At 38.2% G+C, this 14,975-nt stretch overlaps 2 protein-coding genes across 2 annotated transcripts; one reads left to right on the forward strand and one right to left on the reverse strand.

Annotated features, from left to right (window-relative positions):
• The first annotated feature begins 1,268 nt into the window (after nucleotides 1–1,268).
• LOC145068335 (uncharacterized) lies at nucleotides 1,269–4,424 on the forward strand. Its single transcript, XM_079015289.1, has 5 exons — nucleotides 1,269–1,854; nucleotides 2,181–2,359; nucleotides 2,885–3,047; nucleotides 3,124–3,307; nucleotides 3,386–4,424. The coding sequence occupies exons 1-5, from the start codon at nucleotides 1,522–1,524 to the stop codon at nucleotides 3,589–3,591; spliced, it is 1,065 nt and encodes a 354-aa protein (XP_078871415.1). The 5' UTR covers nucleotides 1,269–1,521; the 3' UTR covers nucleotides 3,592–4,424.
• LOC145068336 (protein DEHYDRATION-INDUCED 19 homolog 3-like) lies at nucleotides 3,988–5,854 on the reverse strand. Its single transcript, XM_079015290.1, has 5 exons — nucleotides 5,537–5,854; nucleotides 5,292–5,440; nucleotides 4,812–4,889; nucleotides 4,440–4,699; nucleotides 3,988–4,306 (listed from the first exon to the last, which is right to left on the reverse strand). Exons 1-5 carry the CDS (start codon nucleotides 5,610–5,612, stop codon nucleotides 4,207–4,209), a joined length of 663 nt encoding a protein of 220 aa, XP_078871416.1. The 5' UTR covers nucleotides 5,613–5,854; the 3' UTR covers nucleotides 3,988–4,206.
• Between the last annotated feature and the right edge of the window lie 9,121 nt (nucleotides 5,855–14,975).

Below are 14,975 nucleotides of genomic sequence, written 5' to 3' on the forward strand. Positions count from 1 at the left end.
ATGTTTTTATCTCAACCAAAATATGCTACAAATATTCTTCAACCTGCCAATATGCTTAATTGCAAAATCATCCTGCACCCTAGATGACACTTCGGCCAAGCTTGACAACTCGGCACCTGTCTTTGATAAGTTTTTCTAAACTATTTTTGAAGTAAACCTAATTACATTTTTTTGTAAATAACACACCCATACATAATCCATCCATTTATTTCTTAACAATATCTTTCATTACCCAATCTTTATTTGTAGATTTTGATCGTGATAATATTTTTTACTTGACCCATTTTCACTTTTTTGTAAATGATCTCAACTTGGGGAAAACTTTTATTAGATGCAATAGTTATGAAGTTCTTCATCCTTCTCATGCCTTCCTCAACCACCACTCTTAATCACACTTTGATTTCTACCTAGTTTGGTTTTTCTTTTCTTTTTTTTTTTTTTTTTTTTCTTATTTTTGCGATTCTTGTAATTTCTTAATGAAGCATGTTAGATCACCGTTTGCAGAATCTTGCACTATTAAATATTCACCGGCTCGTACGATTTACCCACCACATTGGACACAATTTTATTGCTTCTTAAGTTATATGCATGAACATGTAGCATATGTTTTCAATACGGTGTTTTCTTCATGTAGAAAAAATTTCTTTATTTTCCACATCATGCCTTTTCATGTCATTCATCGTTTGATGCAAGTGTTAGTTATCCAAAATTCATTCCTTTTCGATTATGCTCAAGAATTGCAACGGCTTCGTTGTTGGGCGAGGCTTCCTCGACACCGGAAGATTGTGAAGATAGATTTTTAATCTAAAGATTGAAGAATGAAACATGAAATTAGATAGCTTTTGAGTGATATGATGAAACCGACACCTATTTATAGCAACCCAAAAGTGGTTCGATGAAACCAACATCTATTTATAGCAAGCCTATAGGGATAAGTAATATAGCCGTTTGAATTTTAGAAAACGTCAAAAATCTCGATTTTTAATGGTAACGTATAAAAACTAGTTTTAATTTTTATTTGGTAAAACCAGTCCAATATGATCGAGCTGTTTGAATAAATCCGGCCCGAATAAAAAATGGGTTATTTCTGAAGCCGCTTTTATTTGCAATCGGTCTACCATTTTGTGGGCTACACTATAATATGATTAATAGAACCCGGTTGGGTTGTTGCTTGTTTGAAATGAATTTTGATGGGGTTTGGACGAAAATAGTAGTATTTTGGGACACATGGAAATGGATGAGGGGGTATTATTGTCATTGACGTAAACTTTTGCCACATGAAACATTTCCGTGTCTCTCTCCGTCTTCTCTTAAATTCAAGAGAATAACAGCAATCATCACTACCTTCGCTTCTCAGTTCTCAGTTCTCAGTTCTCCCTTTGCTTTCCTTCCTCAAAAACCTCCCAAGAATCCTAACCATTTCTTAATCTTCGTTTCGATTATCCAACTCTCTGCTCTTTACATACACCTAGATTCACACAGACATTCACACTTCAAATTCAACAGGTCGCAACTACGATAATGGCTGATTCGGGGAGCTTCGCTGTTTCCCGAAACGATACCGGCGATCGCTTGTGTAACTATCTGAATATTCATCGCCATCAAAATCAATCGTGTCAGCAGCATCAGTTACGTAGACATAATCATCACCACCAGCTTCATGAAACAGCGGTGGCGGTGGCGGACGCCGACAATCGAACTGACTCCGACGATTCTAATGCTGCATTGTCGACGCGTTCATTGATTTCCGCATCTTCTTTGTCTTTCCCTTCAATACCGCCAACTAACGTCACTAACCTGGATAGTTTTCTGGACTCCGTCACTCCAATCGTTGCCACCCAAAAATCGTCGGAGGTAGTCTTTAATTTGAAATTGGCTGTAGCTAGAAACCCTACGCTTTTATTTGTATCGTTTTGAATAAAATCTGTTGTAATCCGTGTTATCCTGTTTTCAATATCTGTACATTTTGAAGTAAATTGTCGTTCATTCCTTTATGCTTCACGAAATTGGTAAACGCTTAACTTAGTATGTAGGGTACTCTTAGTTGGAAGAGGGTTTTTGCCCTAATTGTACTCTTTTGTTTTAAATACATCTTTTTGCCAATTGGGTTCATCAATTGTTGAAAAGAGGCAATCAGCTAAGTAGTAGCTAATAGCAGCTACAATCTGTTGCATTTACAGACGAATGTAACATATTATTGCCTTGGAGATCTGTGGGAAACTTTCAGAGAACCAAGTGCGTATGGAGCTGGAGTTCCATTGTTGTTGTTTGGTAGACACCCAATCACACAGTATTATGTTCCATTTTTGTCTGGTATTCAGCTCTACATTGATCCTCAGAATCCCCATATCAATCTCAGGTGATCAGTAGTTCCTGTTTCCTTTTTCCTTTGTTATAGTTTATGTTTGCTATTATATATATATCCAGTTTAAATGCTTATGTTCTTTTTGTTTTACTTTTATGTTATGTCATATAAGAATGCTATTAATTTGTTGCATTGAATTGGATAAGGGACAAAACTTTATGGTGTATAATAATGTCCAAATACAGAATTATCATCACATGCCCTGTTTGGACAATATTGATATATTATTGTTTACTACTTACTTCGCACACATTCGCATTATTAGGTCATAGGATTCACATGCATATATTTGCGATGTTAGTGTCACGTCAATGTCACAGTTTCCAAAATTAGAAGTGAAGCACCATAGATGAGTTTGTGTTGGAATTGAATTGTAAGTGTATTATACTGTTACGTCTTAACTATAATGATTTGTAGTTTTGTTACAATAAACATTGTTCACTTATTTCCTAAATAAATTAAAGTTGGTAGAGGTTACTGTTCTAATACCTAAATGAATCACACAATCTTTTTTACTAGTTCTGCTGGCAGGTGTCCAGGTGAAGAAAATGATAATAATCTGATGAGGGCCAAAAGTATGTGGAGATCATCATCATCATCATCATCATCATCGCATGGAAGACTTGTTTTTGAATATATGGAACAAGAGCAGCCACATTCTCGGAGGCCTTTAGCAGATAAGGTATGTAACTTCACGAATCATTTTTTTTTAAATTTCATGATTGTGGATGCTGATGTCATGTATATCCGAAAAACAGATTTGGAATCTTGCATCTGGATTCCCAGGGCTGATCAACTACAGGAGCTGCGATCTATCACCTTCAAGCTGGATATGTGTGGCTTGGTATCCAATCTATCGGATACCTGTGGGCCCAACATTGAAGGATCTAGACGCATCTTTTTTAACCTTTCATTCCCTGTCAACACAAATACAGCCTCAAGGTACTTTTTTTTTCTTGCTTATTTTTGTTATATAGTTAAATATATAAAATAATAATATTATGATTATGGTTTGTGTAGAGGAGGCTGATGATCGGCTTCATCTGCCAGTAATTGGGCTGGCTTCCTACAAGCTAAAAGGCTCAGTTATAAGTCCGAATGCCCCAAAGGAATGTCAACAACATAATGCTCTTTTTCAGGCTGCTACAAACTGGCTTAACAATTTGCAAGCTCTTGCTCTTCTCCCCGATTATCTGTTTTTCCTCAATCGCTACCATTCACAATGACCACATTTCAAATCTCTACCTATAATATAAAATATAAATGTATACATAACCAATATCATTTCACCTAATAACTAATAATAACCTATCCACCTTTTGGTTTATGGATTTTTTTTTATTTAGGCAAAATGCTTGGAAGGGTGTTAGTGTTGTACGTTAAGATTTTGGACAATTCTTTTCCAGTAGTCGAAATGCACACACATACATACATACATACATACATACATACATAAATACGAAAAGTGCTTAGCTAGGCTTATAATATTGTATTTGTGGATCATGGATGCACGTTTTTGTTTACATCACTAGGTAGTTAATTTGATGCTTTCTTATAACATTTCTGGATCTGACTCAAATTATTGGAAGGATATACTACTAGTTTATGTAAATAACACAACGTTGGAAGAAATGTGATGCGTGATTGCTGAAGTTGAGTTTCTGTTAAATTAATACAACTACTACTCTGCCAAAATATGAGCTAACTGCTTTTTTGGTTACATCGTGTGGAAGTGGAACAGAACATAAAATTAAATCCAGTCCCTACATCTTAAATCTGCTTCTGTTTCTGTGTTCAGAAGCACTTATGTCAACAGATAAGACAACATATGGATTGTTTTGTTACAAATTGTCAGGGAAAATGGTGGATAATAATATCGTCTGTATGAAGTCAGATTTCTGAGCCTTTTCTTCATGGTCTTTGCATGCTGGGATGATGTCACTGCCAATCAGGATAACCAAAACTTTTTAAATAAACATGATATGGTAGTAATGCTTTTTGTTTGAATAAATGAAAAAGAAAACATATAATAATAATAATAATAAAAAAAGTAAAACTAGCAAAAGCGTAGTACCTATCTAATGTGTCATCCTTCGAGAGCATCTTTGATGAACTTGTTTCAGCAGAAGAATGAGTTTGAGGTGGATTATAGACAAATGAGAGAAGCAAAGGATCAGTTGCTGCATTGTTAGAAGAAGAAAAAGAAGAAGATGTTACAGAGGTCGACTCTGACTCCTTTTGAAGAGATAATCGTGAATGTTCTTGGAGCTTCTTCCTTAACAGAGACATGATGGAAAAAGATTCATCATCATACACCTTCCTTTTACAAAGACCTTGAAAATTCAGTCAAGGAAACACATTTAACCATGATCAATATACAACATATTTTGTAAAAAGTATTGGAGCAAAATGATAGCTTATTAGCTTTTCAAGATAAAAAGGATATTTTCAAGATGCTTTCATGTTGAATGATCAAGTGAGAAATCATGTTCCTCCCCATATTAGTAACACAAAGCGGACATACCTGTAAGATAAACAATCTTATATCAAAAACAAATTAAACCCCAAATTCTTTGCATAACACAAGAGAATATATTTTGAGGAAAGACAGATTAATCCCCTTTTCCAGCAATATTGTGTGTATAGATAGTAGTACAAGCTATTACCAATCATCCAAAAGAAACCTTATTATGAAAAATGAAAGCTAATCAGCCTAAATACAGTAACTTTATTGGTGTTTGACTAGAAAGATTAGCTACAACGATGTTGATAATGAAATCATGACATTATAAGATGTTAGAGAATAAAATACCTAATCATCCAAACACGGTAATCTATAGGTATCTAAATCAAAAGTTAACGATGATGCTGGTATAATGAAATTCAAGTGTATATTATGAAATAGAAGAATTGTGGAATCGTTTACCCCCGACTTTATTTCAATTGGATGTTGATCTTCGAGATGAACACACAAACCTAGGGCATCGAATCCCTCCGAACAATAGGGGCATCCAATTTCTAAATCCGATTCTTCTTCCTCCTCTTCACTATCCTCCAGATCGATGTAACTATCAACTAATCGATCACATATAACAGAAAAACAACGTAAGAACGACAAACTCATAATCAGTCCGCAACGACACAAAACAATCAATTGGTATAGGTACTGACCCGGAAGAGGGAGACGGGCGGTCTTCTTCAAAACACGACAGTCGAATGAATCATCGTCTCCGATTGAATTTCGCATGATGATTATTTGACCAGCTATTAGAGAGCTTACAGATGCAAATCAGTGCGTGTATATGAAAATATATAGATTAATTCGCAGAGAGAGTCGAAAAGGGTTCTTATAAATTGACTCAATTCACAGTTTCTCGTGTTGTTTATCAGGCGCTGTGAGACCAAGTCTCTGTAGGTTTGAGGTGGGATGGAACTCGAGCGAGAGAAATGGGAATATGAAGGAACTGAAAAGGGTGATTGTGATTGTGTTGTGTAAGTTTGTAGCCGTGTGACACACGGTTCACATTCGAGGGGCTCCCGCGTAATTTCTAGATTCTTTACCAACGACCATAAGGACTTTTTAGGAATCTATTCTTGTCTAAATCAGTCCCTATTATCTTGGTATAACACACTTTGCTCCCCTAAACTTGATAGATTTTGGTTGAGGGCGTCATTGGTGTTGGAAAAGATAAAAAGAGGGTTGAAACCAAAAAAATGGTATCAATCAACAAGTTTGTGTATGGTTGTGGCTAAATGCAGTGAAGAGAAGAATATGTTGAAGTCGGGTTCGTGACCAAAACAATGTACAAATGTAAAATGATAAGAAATAATAGCCAAATAGATAAATTAAAATGGTAATTATTATTATTTTTTTAAAAACAAATCTAGTCTATTTTTAAAATACTTTTATTTTCACCTATATCTCTATGGAGATTTGAAACCTCAACCTCAATAAGAAAATACAATACCTGATAAGCTGATATAGTTAGATTAGAAGATTTTTTATCAATAGTTATTTATTGCCGTATATCTTTTCAGTTTGTATAAATCTGTTTGGTATATAATGAGACTTAGGAAAAAAATGGTGATTCAATCATTTGTCTAAAATAGATATGTTTGTTCAAGTTAGACGTGTTTGTGAAATGTACGAGTTTTGAATAATTATATAGGAATTTCCGTGTAGTTCACATGTTGGCTAAGGACAACTGTATCATATGGTTTCTTTTGAGATATTGGAAGGAAAAACCTTACGACTGTACCCTTATATGAAATCAATGATATCCTAACATGGTATAAGATGATTAAGAGTGTAGAGCTAACCCCTGTGAGGACTTGAAGCAAATAAAGTCACCATATGAATAAGACCAAAAGTCGACTCTAAACTATAGGTAAGGGTGAAACAATCTCATATAGTTTAAACTATAAAAATTTACATATTCAAAATATAGACTATGAGAGTGATCAACATAGTATCATAACATTATTTCCAAAAGTAACCACTATATATATTACTTATGGACTTCTAAAAATACAAACTCTCCTTTTATGGTCTTCATTCTCCATACTTGTCTACATATTAAAATAATTAGGTTAGGCTTAAGATACGATGTAAAAAGTATGTATAGAAATCTCATATAGTTTAAACTATGAGAGTGATCAACATAATATCATAACATTAGTTCCAAAAGTAACCATTATATTACCTATGGACTTCTAAAAATACAAACTCTCCTTCTATGGTCTTCATTCTCCATACTTATCTACATATCAAAATAATTAGGTTAGACTTGGATACAGTGTAAAAAGTATGTATAGAATATTATCACCAAGTCTTTTATTGTAGTGGTGTTGATTATGATGGCATGTGCGGAATTAGAAAGATCTAGTGAATCATCATGTAAAATCAAGAACACATGGAGTAAATAAATCTTTGTAAGCTCTTATTAGATCTAGAAAAAATATACAAATGGGTTTGTACAAAGTTTCTCTCTCTAGTCTAACACTCCAAATGGATTCACTTCCATAATGGGAGTCACTCACTTCCTATTTATAGGAAAGACTCAACCCATTTACACATACAAAGAGGAAAGCCTAAAACACTACATCCAAGCATGACTTTGCACCCTAACATTCTCCCCCTCAAAGTTAGGATTGTATGTCTGACTTTAATCTCCAACGAGCTAGCGCGATTAAGACCAAACTCCCCCTCGAAGTAACACCGGTCTTCAGATCCGCAAATGAATATTCGACAAACCCGAGAAGCTTCGAATACCCATCATTCTCCCCCTTTTTATAATCAAAAAATGATTATAAAACCCACTAAGGATGAGAAGCGCCCGAGGAATAATCTTCACGATACCCCCCCTTGATGTGTACCAAAAATGAATCACCAAAAATCTTGCACGGAAAAACAATCACGAAAAAGCCACAAAAAATTTCCAATTTATGAAATTTTTTGACTTTTTGGGTGAAAGTTGCAAGATTTTCCAAAATCCGGGTAGAAATTGTCACTTTCTGAAACTTGCAGGGACCCATTGTGCCAAAAACAGTCAAATATGCGAAACTCTAGCCCATTTGCGAAACCGGACATAAAGCGTAAATTCGCCCAAACTGCAAGGACCAGAACTGAAAATTCTGCAATTTCTCAGCTTTTATTGCCCATTTTGCGAAGTTGGGTCAAAACTATCATTTCGTGAAAAGATCAGGGACCAAATGCGAAACTATTTACTTTCTTCTTCCCCAACTCACGTTCTACTGTAAAAGACTTCACATTTTCATTCAATTTCTTCTTCGTACGTCACTGATGCGAACTAAAAAAATTTTCGCATCTTTCATCCAATATAACCAAATATGCGAAATTGATTAAGACCCAAATGCGAAACCAATTTTTATACACTCAAATGCGAACACAAATTGATTTCACCCATATGCGAACTCAGTTGAGACCATTAACCCAATCGACCAATTTACAATGCGAACACCCAAATTACGATTGGAGATGTAAACGTACATGCGAAACCAAATCATCAACATCGACTCCCATATATCCTTCGCAATATCAACTCCCAGTAAACCCAAAATCACAAAGTCGAACCCAAAATTGATATCAAACCCAAAATCGAATTTGTTATCTACCATATATCCTTCGCAAACCAATTCTCAACATCACAAACAAATCTTTGATCCAAACAATCACCGACTCTAAAAATTGTTCCAAATCGAAATTATCGATCTATCACACCAAAGACTCCAATCTAGCGACTCCAAACATGCGAACATTACTCCCCAATTCCAAAATCACAAACTCGTATGATGAACAAAATCAATATGCGAACTAAAATCTGATATGCCCCGGGAAATTGATCTCGTGACAGGTCCTGTTGTGGTGCTTCCTGCAGCCGTGAATACTAATAAGGCCTAATCTCCCTGGAGAGGAGATTAGGTTAAACTACTCTAAGGGAATTAAAATAATTGATTTTAAGCGTGTCTTTATTTCATCCAGAATCACCCTTTAAATAGGGATAGAAAATACTTTAAACATGGAAACTAAAAAACTCAATCCTAACCTTAAATAACTCCCACACCAAAAAGTAAATAATTATCTTAACTTATTTTAACTATTCTAAATTCTGGATGCCTCTTTATTCTTCCTGCGATACACCTTACCATATTTAGGGTCAATACCATCCTTATCCATAACAAAATCATTATGCGAACCCAATACAAATCTTCGATTCCAAAAAAAATGAGTTTTCTGAATCGGTTCTTCACTCTTGATTATTCCAACTCATTCGATCAAATCTGTTCAAAACTTTATTTGACATCATGTGTTCTTCCCAACTCACAATCGATACCAATCACAGATTCAAGAATCGACAAAAGAGTTGAATTCGATTTCAAACAATGAATTCGAAAGTTTGTCAAAAATTGAAATCATCTACAACAACTTTGAATGAAATATGACTCGTATTCAATCAGCGATCTACCAACTCAAATCGATTACAACTCAGATCGAGTTTTAATTCAATCGATTTTGACTTTTTGACATTTCATGCCGATGAAGAACACAATTGTACAACCAGATAAAGCTGGTGTACAAGTCAGATGAAGAACACAAAATACGTAAAGAAGATCGATTTTAAGTGTAACATCCCGAAATATCAAGAGTAGAGTTGAAGGGCTAAAAGAGTAAGTTGTGGAAGAGTGACTCGGCGAATCCATGGATGGACTCGGCGAGTAGAGTCGCGACTGGGTCGCGTGTTAAGTAGCCGACTCGGCGAGTCAGTAAGGAGGACTCGGCGAGTAGGTGCTGAGTGGAGAAAACCCTAATTTCCGGGGTTGAGCCCTATATAAAGAACATAACAGCCCACTCTCAGCCTCTTTATTCATTCCCAAGTCCAGAAACCCTTAGCCTTCGTGTGTGAGTGATTCTATCTCAATTGGAAGCTTGAAGGAAATGATTATTGAAGGAATTTTGGGAGATTGAAGGCTTGGAGCAAGGGGCTTTGATTGGATTTGTATTTCATTGCAGTTGGGGCGTCCATTGGAGGTAATATCTCGTTCTTGGTCTGATTGTATGTTGTTTCTTCCTTTTGGGGTTTGTGGGAACTTGTCTATGGATGTAATTGGAAGTCTAGAGGTTAGATCTGAGGTTGCTACCTCAGATCTGGAATGGAGAAGAATCAGAGAGCATGAAAGTCCCTGTGTTAGAGTGTGTAGTGAAGCTTTCATGTCCCAAACCCTAAACCTTTGTGCAAAAGGCCTAGATCTCTTTGGATTCACGTAAAGTTTGCCACTTTACGTGATGGATGAGTTGTAGGAGGCTAGATCTATGTTTTGGATCAATTGCATGGTCTGGAATGCTTCTGTATGGATTCAGATCGGTGGTACTCGGCGAGTCACATGGGTGAACTCGACGAGTTGTTTGAAGATGAGCTGGGACTCGGCGAGTTGGAAGAACAACTCGGCGAGTCGGATGAAGATGGCCTTGGACTCGGCGAGTTGTAGCCATAGACTCGGCGAGTCTGTTCTTGGACTCGGCGAGTCTTGTCGAAGAGTTCCGATATTCTCTGGTTGAGTCGAGGATCGGTGAGTCAAGGGATGACTCGGTGAGTTGTGTGCGAGAGGACTCAGAAGTTGTGGGACTCGGCGAGTTAGGTCGCGAATTGAGTGAGCTCTGAGTATGGGAACTCGGCGAGTCATCGGGTTGACTCGGTGAGTAGGGTCAGTCAGGGGTTGACTTTGACCTTGTCTTTGACCAAGGGTTGACCAGTGGTTTCCAGGGGTATTTTAGTAATTGTTGTTTATGGTTTTGAGTTCAGTGCATTGGTGGCTGTCCAGCGGTGGAGATCGTATCAGTGATCGGAGCAGCTTGAGTTATCTGTTCTGTCGGCAGTTTCGAGGTGAGTTATCCTCACTATATTGATAGGGTTTATGGCACCAAGGCCAACTATTTTATCGGATGGAAATCCAGGTAGTTGTCTATTGCTATGATATTGCGGAATATGGGCCGGAAGGCGTTATATGTTGTGGGCCGGAAGGCATTACATGTTGTGGGCCGAAAGGCATTGCTATGTGGACCGGAAGGTCATGGCCTGGAAAGGTGTATGTGTGCATTTAGTATGTTGACTGATTCGTAGGGTGATGTTATGCTAGTGACCGGCTAGGCCGGTATCTTGATTAGAGTAATGCTATGTTATGTGATCTGTTGATCGATTGCTGACTGTGAACTGTTATATGATTATGTGTTATGTGCATGATTGCTAGGTCTGGGGTGTGACCCGATATGCGGGGTCGTTCTATGTTCTGTTATGATATGTATGCGTTATATGTTATGGGCCGGAAGACATTGCGTTATGGGCCGGAAGGCGATATGTTTCGGACCGGAAGGTCGTGGCCTGGAAGGGCGTATATGTGGTTGGTATTTTGGGGGTATCTCACTAAGCTTTCGGGCTTATAGTTCTGGTTTTATGTTTTCAGGTTCTCAGGAGTCCGTGGCAAGGCAAAGGCGTGATCGTACCGTTCCTCGCGTTGGTGTTTTATGATATGAACCTGAGAAAATACTCTGTTAAATAATGTATTGAAAACCTTTTGTAAAGATTTTATGGAATCGAGATGTTTTTGAAAAATTTAAAATTAGTTGTATTTTTCGGTCGTTACAAGTTGGTATCAGAGCCTTGGTTTGAGTGAATTAGAGGAACATTCGTGTGACTCCAGTCTCAAATCGAGGAGGGTTTTCAAAAGAGTAAATAAAAATGGTTTTCAAAAAAAAATGAATAAGGGAGGACGCGGAGGTACGATCAGCCGGAGCCAGTAAGTAACCTCGCCAAATACCATGCATGTTATTTGTTTTGAGCTTTGATAGAGCAGCATGCTAGTGATAGGCTAGGGATCTTCAGGAAATCATGATAATGTTGCCTGATTTGTGATGCCTGTAGCCTAGGGTCCCTTATGGGAGATTCTCAGTGTTCCTCTAGGGGTGAGGGTTGATCGTTGCTATGCATGTTCTCTAGGGTATTGTGGTAGTACTTCATACAAATATGGGTAGGTGTGGAAGGTAGTATGGGCCCGTACTACTGAAAGCACAGGACCCATACGCGTATCAGGGAAACCATGATCTCTAGGGTTGGGCTGCGAGAGTTGGATCCCAGGATTGTAGGAAGTGTTCGAGATTTGGTATGGTGTTTTTCAGTATGTAGATGCCGAGGCATGATGAGAGTGGATCCGGGTCAGGATCGGGAGCTGGAGAAAGAGTTCCGGGTGGATCGGTGCCGTCTGAGGTTATTGGTCAGATGAGCTCGTGCGAGTTGGATGCGAGGATTCGCGAGATCCTGCATGATGAGGTTGCTGCACTGTTCCGGGCTGAGTTGCCGGAACTGTTTGGGTCAATCAAGACCGCCATGGTTGAGTGTTTTGATGAGCGCTATGCGGCTCTCGCGGAGACGGCTGCCGCGGCGGCTACAGTGGCTGTAGCAACGGCAGGGGGAGGAGCTGATAGGGATTTTCAGTATTAGGACTGTTGGGTTGAAGATTCGTTCAAGGGTTGCGTCTTTGGGCTCGGCTATTTGTCTATTTATTTTGTACTCCGGTTTGGGCCTGTCCAACCGAGAGCCCGTTAGGTTTATTATATAAGTATATGCTTGCATGCATATTAGGTTAACGATCTAGAGAAGACGATATCATTACGATAGTATTACAGTTTCTTTCTTTATCGTTCTTGTAAACCTACTAATCCTCTACAGTTGATGTTCTTAATCGAGCTCTTCTGAGGGTTTTGTTTTAATCATTCGACACGTTTGATTCATTCTTGACTTGTTCTTATTTTCGTGTTCTTGCTATTTTATATTTACTTACCTGTTTAAGATATAATCGATCTTCAAAGATTAAAGTTTTAATCTCATCAATTGGTATCAGAGCAGGAGGCTGTGTAATCGATACACATCTTTTCTGTGAAAAGGTTTCAATTAGGGTTTTTCCGCAATTACTGATATTTATTGAGCCGTCATCTCATTATTGACGTATCTTGATATTTATTGTTTTGCCCTAATCTGCTTTATTACAAGTCTGATCTTTGAACAGGTTTTTCGATCATAATGGACGAGTCACAATCAAATCCCATAAATATTTCCAACAACATCGGTTCAACCACGAAGATTCCAATCCTATATACCCATGACTATGAAGTCTGGGCGCATCACTTCGAAGACTACGTGATAGGATCTGAGGATAATGGATACCTCATATGGGAAGCAATCATTAATGGACCTTTTTCTCATTCTGCAACGTCCAGGATTATTAAAACTCAAAAGGAGTACAATGATCTGCTGAAGGATGTTAAAGATATTGCGCAAGATGAAAAGGATAAATTCCAGTGCAATATCAGGGCGTTAAGATTGATAAGATTCGCCCTTCAGTCCGACACCTTCAGGTTGGTCAGCTCATGCACGATGGCAAAGGAAGTTTGGGATAGACTTCGTGAACTGTACTCTACAGACGAGGATCTTGAACATTCTATCCAAACCTTGCTCTTATCTGAGTTTGGAGAATTCAGGCAAGGAGCCGAAGAAACAGTGACCCAGACGTTCGATCGCTTCAATCATCTTCTCAGCAGGATGATCAAACATGACATCGAAAGGAAGCTTATCGAGCAGAAGGTTACGTTCCTAAATGTTCTGAGGTCTGAATGGAGAGCAGTGGTGTCTACAGTCAAAGCCCATGAGCAGTTTAAATCATACTCTTTGGCGAAACTGGTGGGTATTCTCAAGTCCCAGGAGAAGATTGTGCTGCAGGAGAAGAACGTTGTTTCAAGCCTTGGTTCGCTGGCCCTCCTGTCAAAAAGTAAAGCTGTGATGGAGGATGAAGACCTCAACTTGGAGGAGTATGACCTCACGTCTGAGGATTATGCTATGATGGTGTCTAACCCCAAGAGGTTCATAAAGAAGAGATTCCCCAGCAACAAAAACTGAAACTGGCAGGGGAGTTATAGTTCAGAAAAGGTTAACACTGAACCGAAGGTTGAAGAGCCCAAGAAGGAACCGAAGGCGGATGCTGATTCTGGAGTAAGCTGTTACTACTATGGTGGGAAAAACCACTATGCTAAAGATTGTGTCCTTAAAAAGATGGCTGAAAAGGATGATGAAAAGGATGAGGAAGCCTTGTTGCAGAAAAGGCTTGATGAGATGAGAAAGAAGAAGTCTACCGCTAACCCTTCCATGAATGCTCTTATTGTGCAGGGTTCGGTTGCTGATGACGAGTTCGGTAGCGTGGAAGTTTGGTCAACCGACTCAGAAGACGACGAAGTGAGGAAGCCTTCTCATGGAAAGGCTTATGTGGCAAAGGAGGAGAGCAGTGGAGGAAGATGCTTCATGGTGTCCGATGTATCTCAGTTGAGGGGATACAACACTGATGGTGGAAGCAATGAACCGAAGGAGCAGCAGGATATGTGCTTCACGGCCAAACCCCTCAGCCAGCAGTTCAATGAGCTTGATGAACTGATCAAGAAGGTACAATCGATTTTCGTTTCATTTAAAGTACCACAATCCTCATATGAGAAAGAACTAAAAAATGTTAATACAAGAATTTCTCATCTAGATAGTAGTTTAACTCAAACTCGAGTCACCAATTCTAACCTAACTGATCAATTAAGCAGGGTGTCTTCGAAGAGTGAGGAGCGGCGCATGTGGATCGAGTTGAAGGAGTCTGAATTAGTTAAAATAAAAGACGAAAACATTTATTTACAAAGAGACAATTTAAAGTTGTTAAAACAGCGGAATGTTTTTTGTTTAATTGCAAAACGTCTTTATTCCAATATTACTCAGCTTCACTTGGACTGTGAAATAGGCCAAAAGATCCATCGCATGATTTTGCCTTTCCTTGAGTTTAAGGAGGATGAAATCGATGCTGAAGCTTATAATTGTGAGAGTGTGATATCATCTGATGATGTCAATCCGACCTACATGTATGGACTGGACAAAATAGAATCTTTCATTAAATCCAAGGACCACAAGGACATGCTTAAAAACCTTTTGGATGAAAATGATAGACTTAAACTGAGAACCGAAACCATACAAAAATATGACTCTTTAAACGCCAACTTGAGCTCAGAAAATAA

The sequence above is a fragment of the Lactuca serriola genome, chromosome 8 (genome assembly GCF_051521515.1).
Source record: "Lactuca serriola cultivar US96UC23 chromosome 8, Lser_US96UC23_V15, whole genome shotgun sequence".
Classification (NCBI taxonomy): Eukaryota; Viridiplantae; Streptophyta; class Magnoliopsida; order Asterales; family Asteraceae; genus Lactuca; species Lactuca serriola.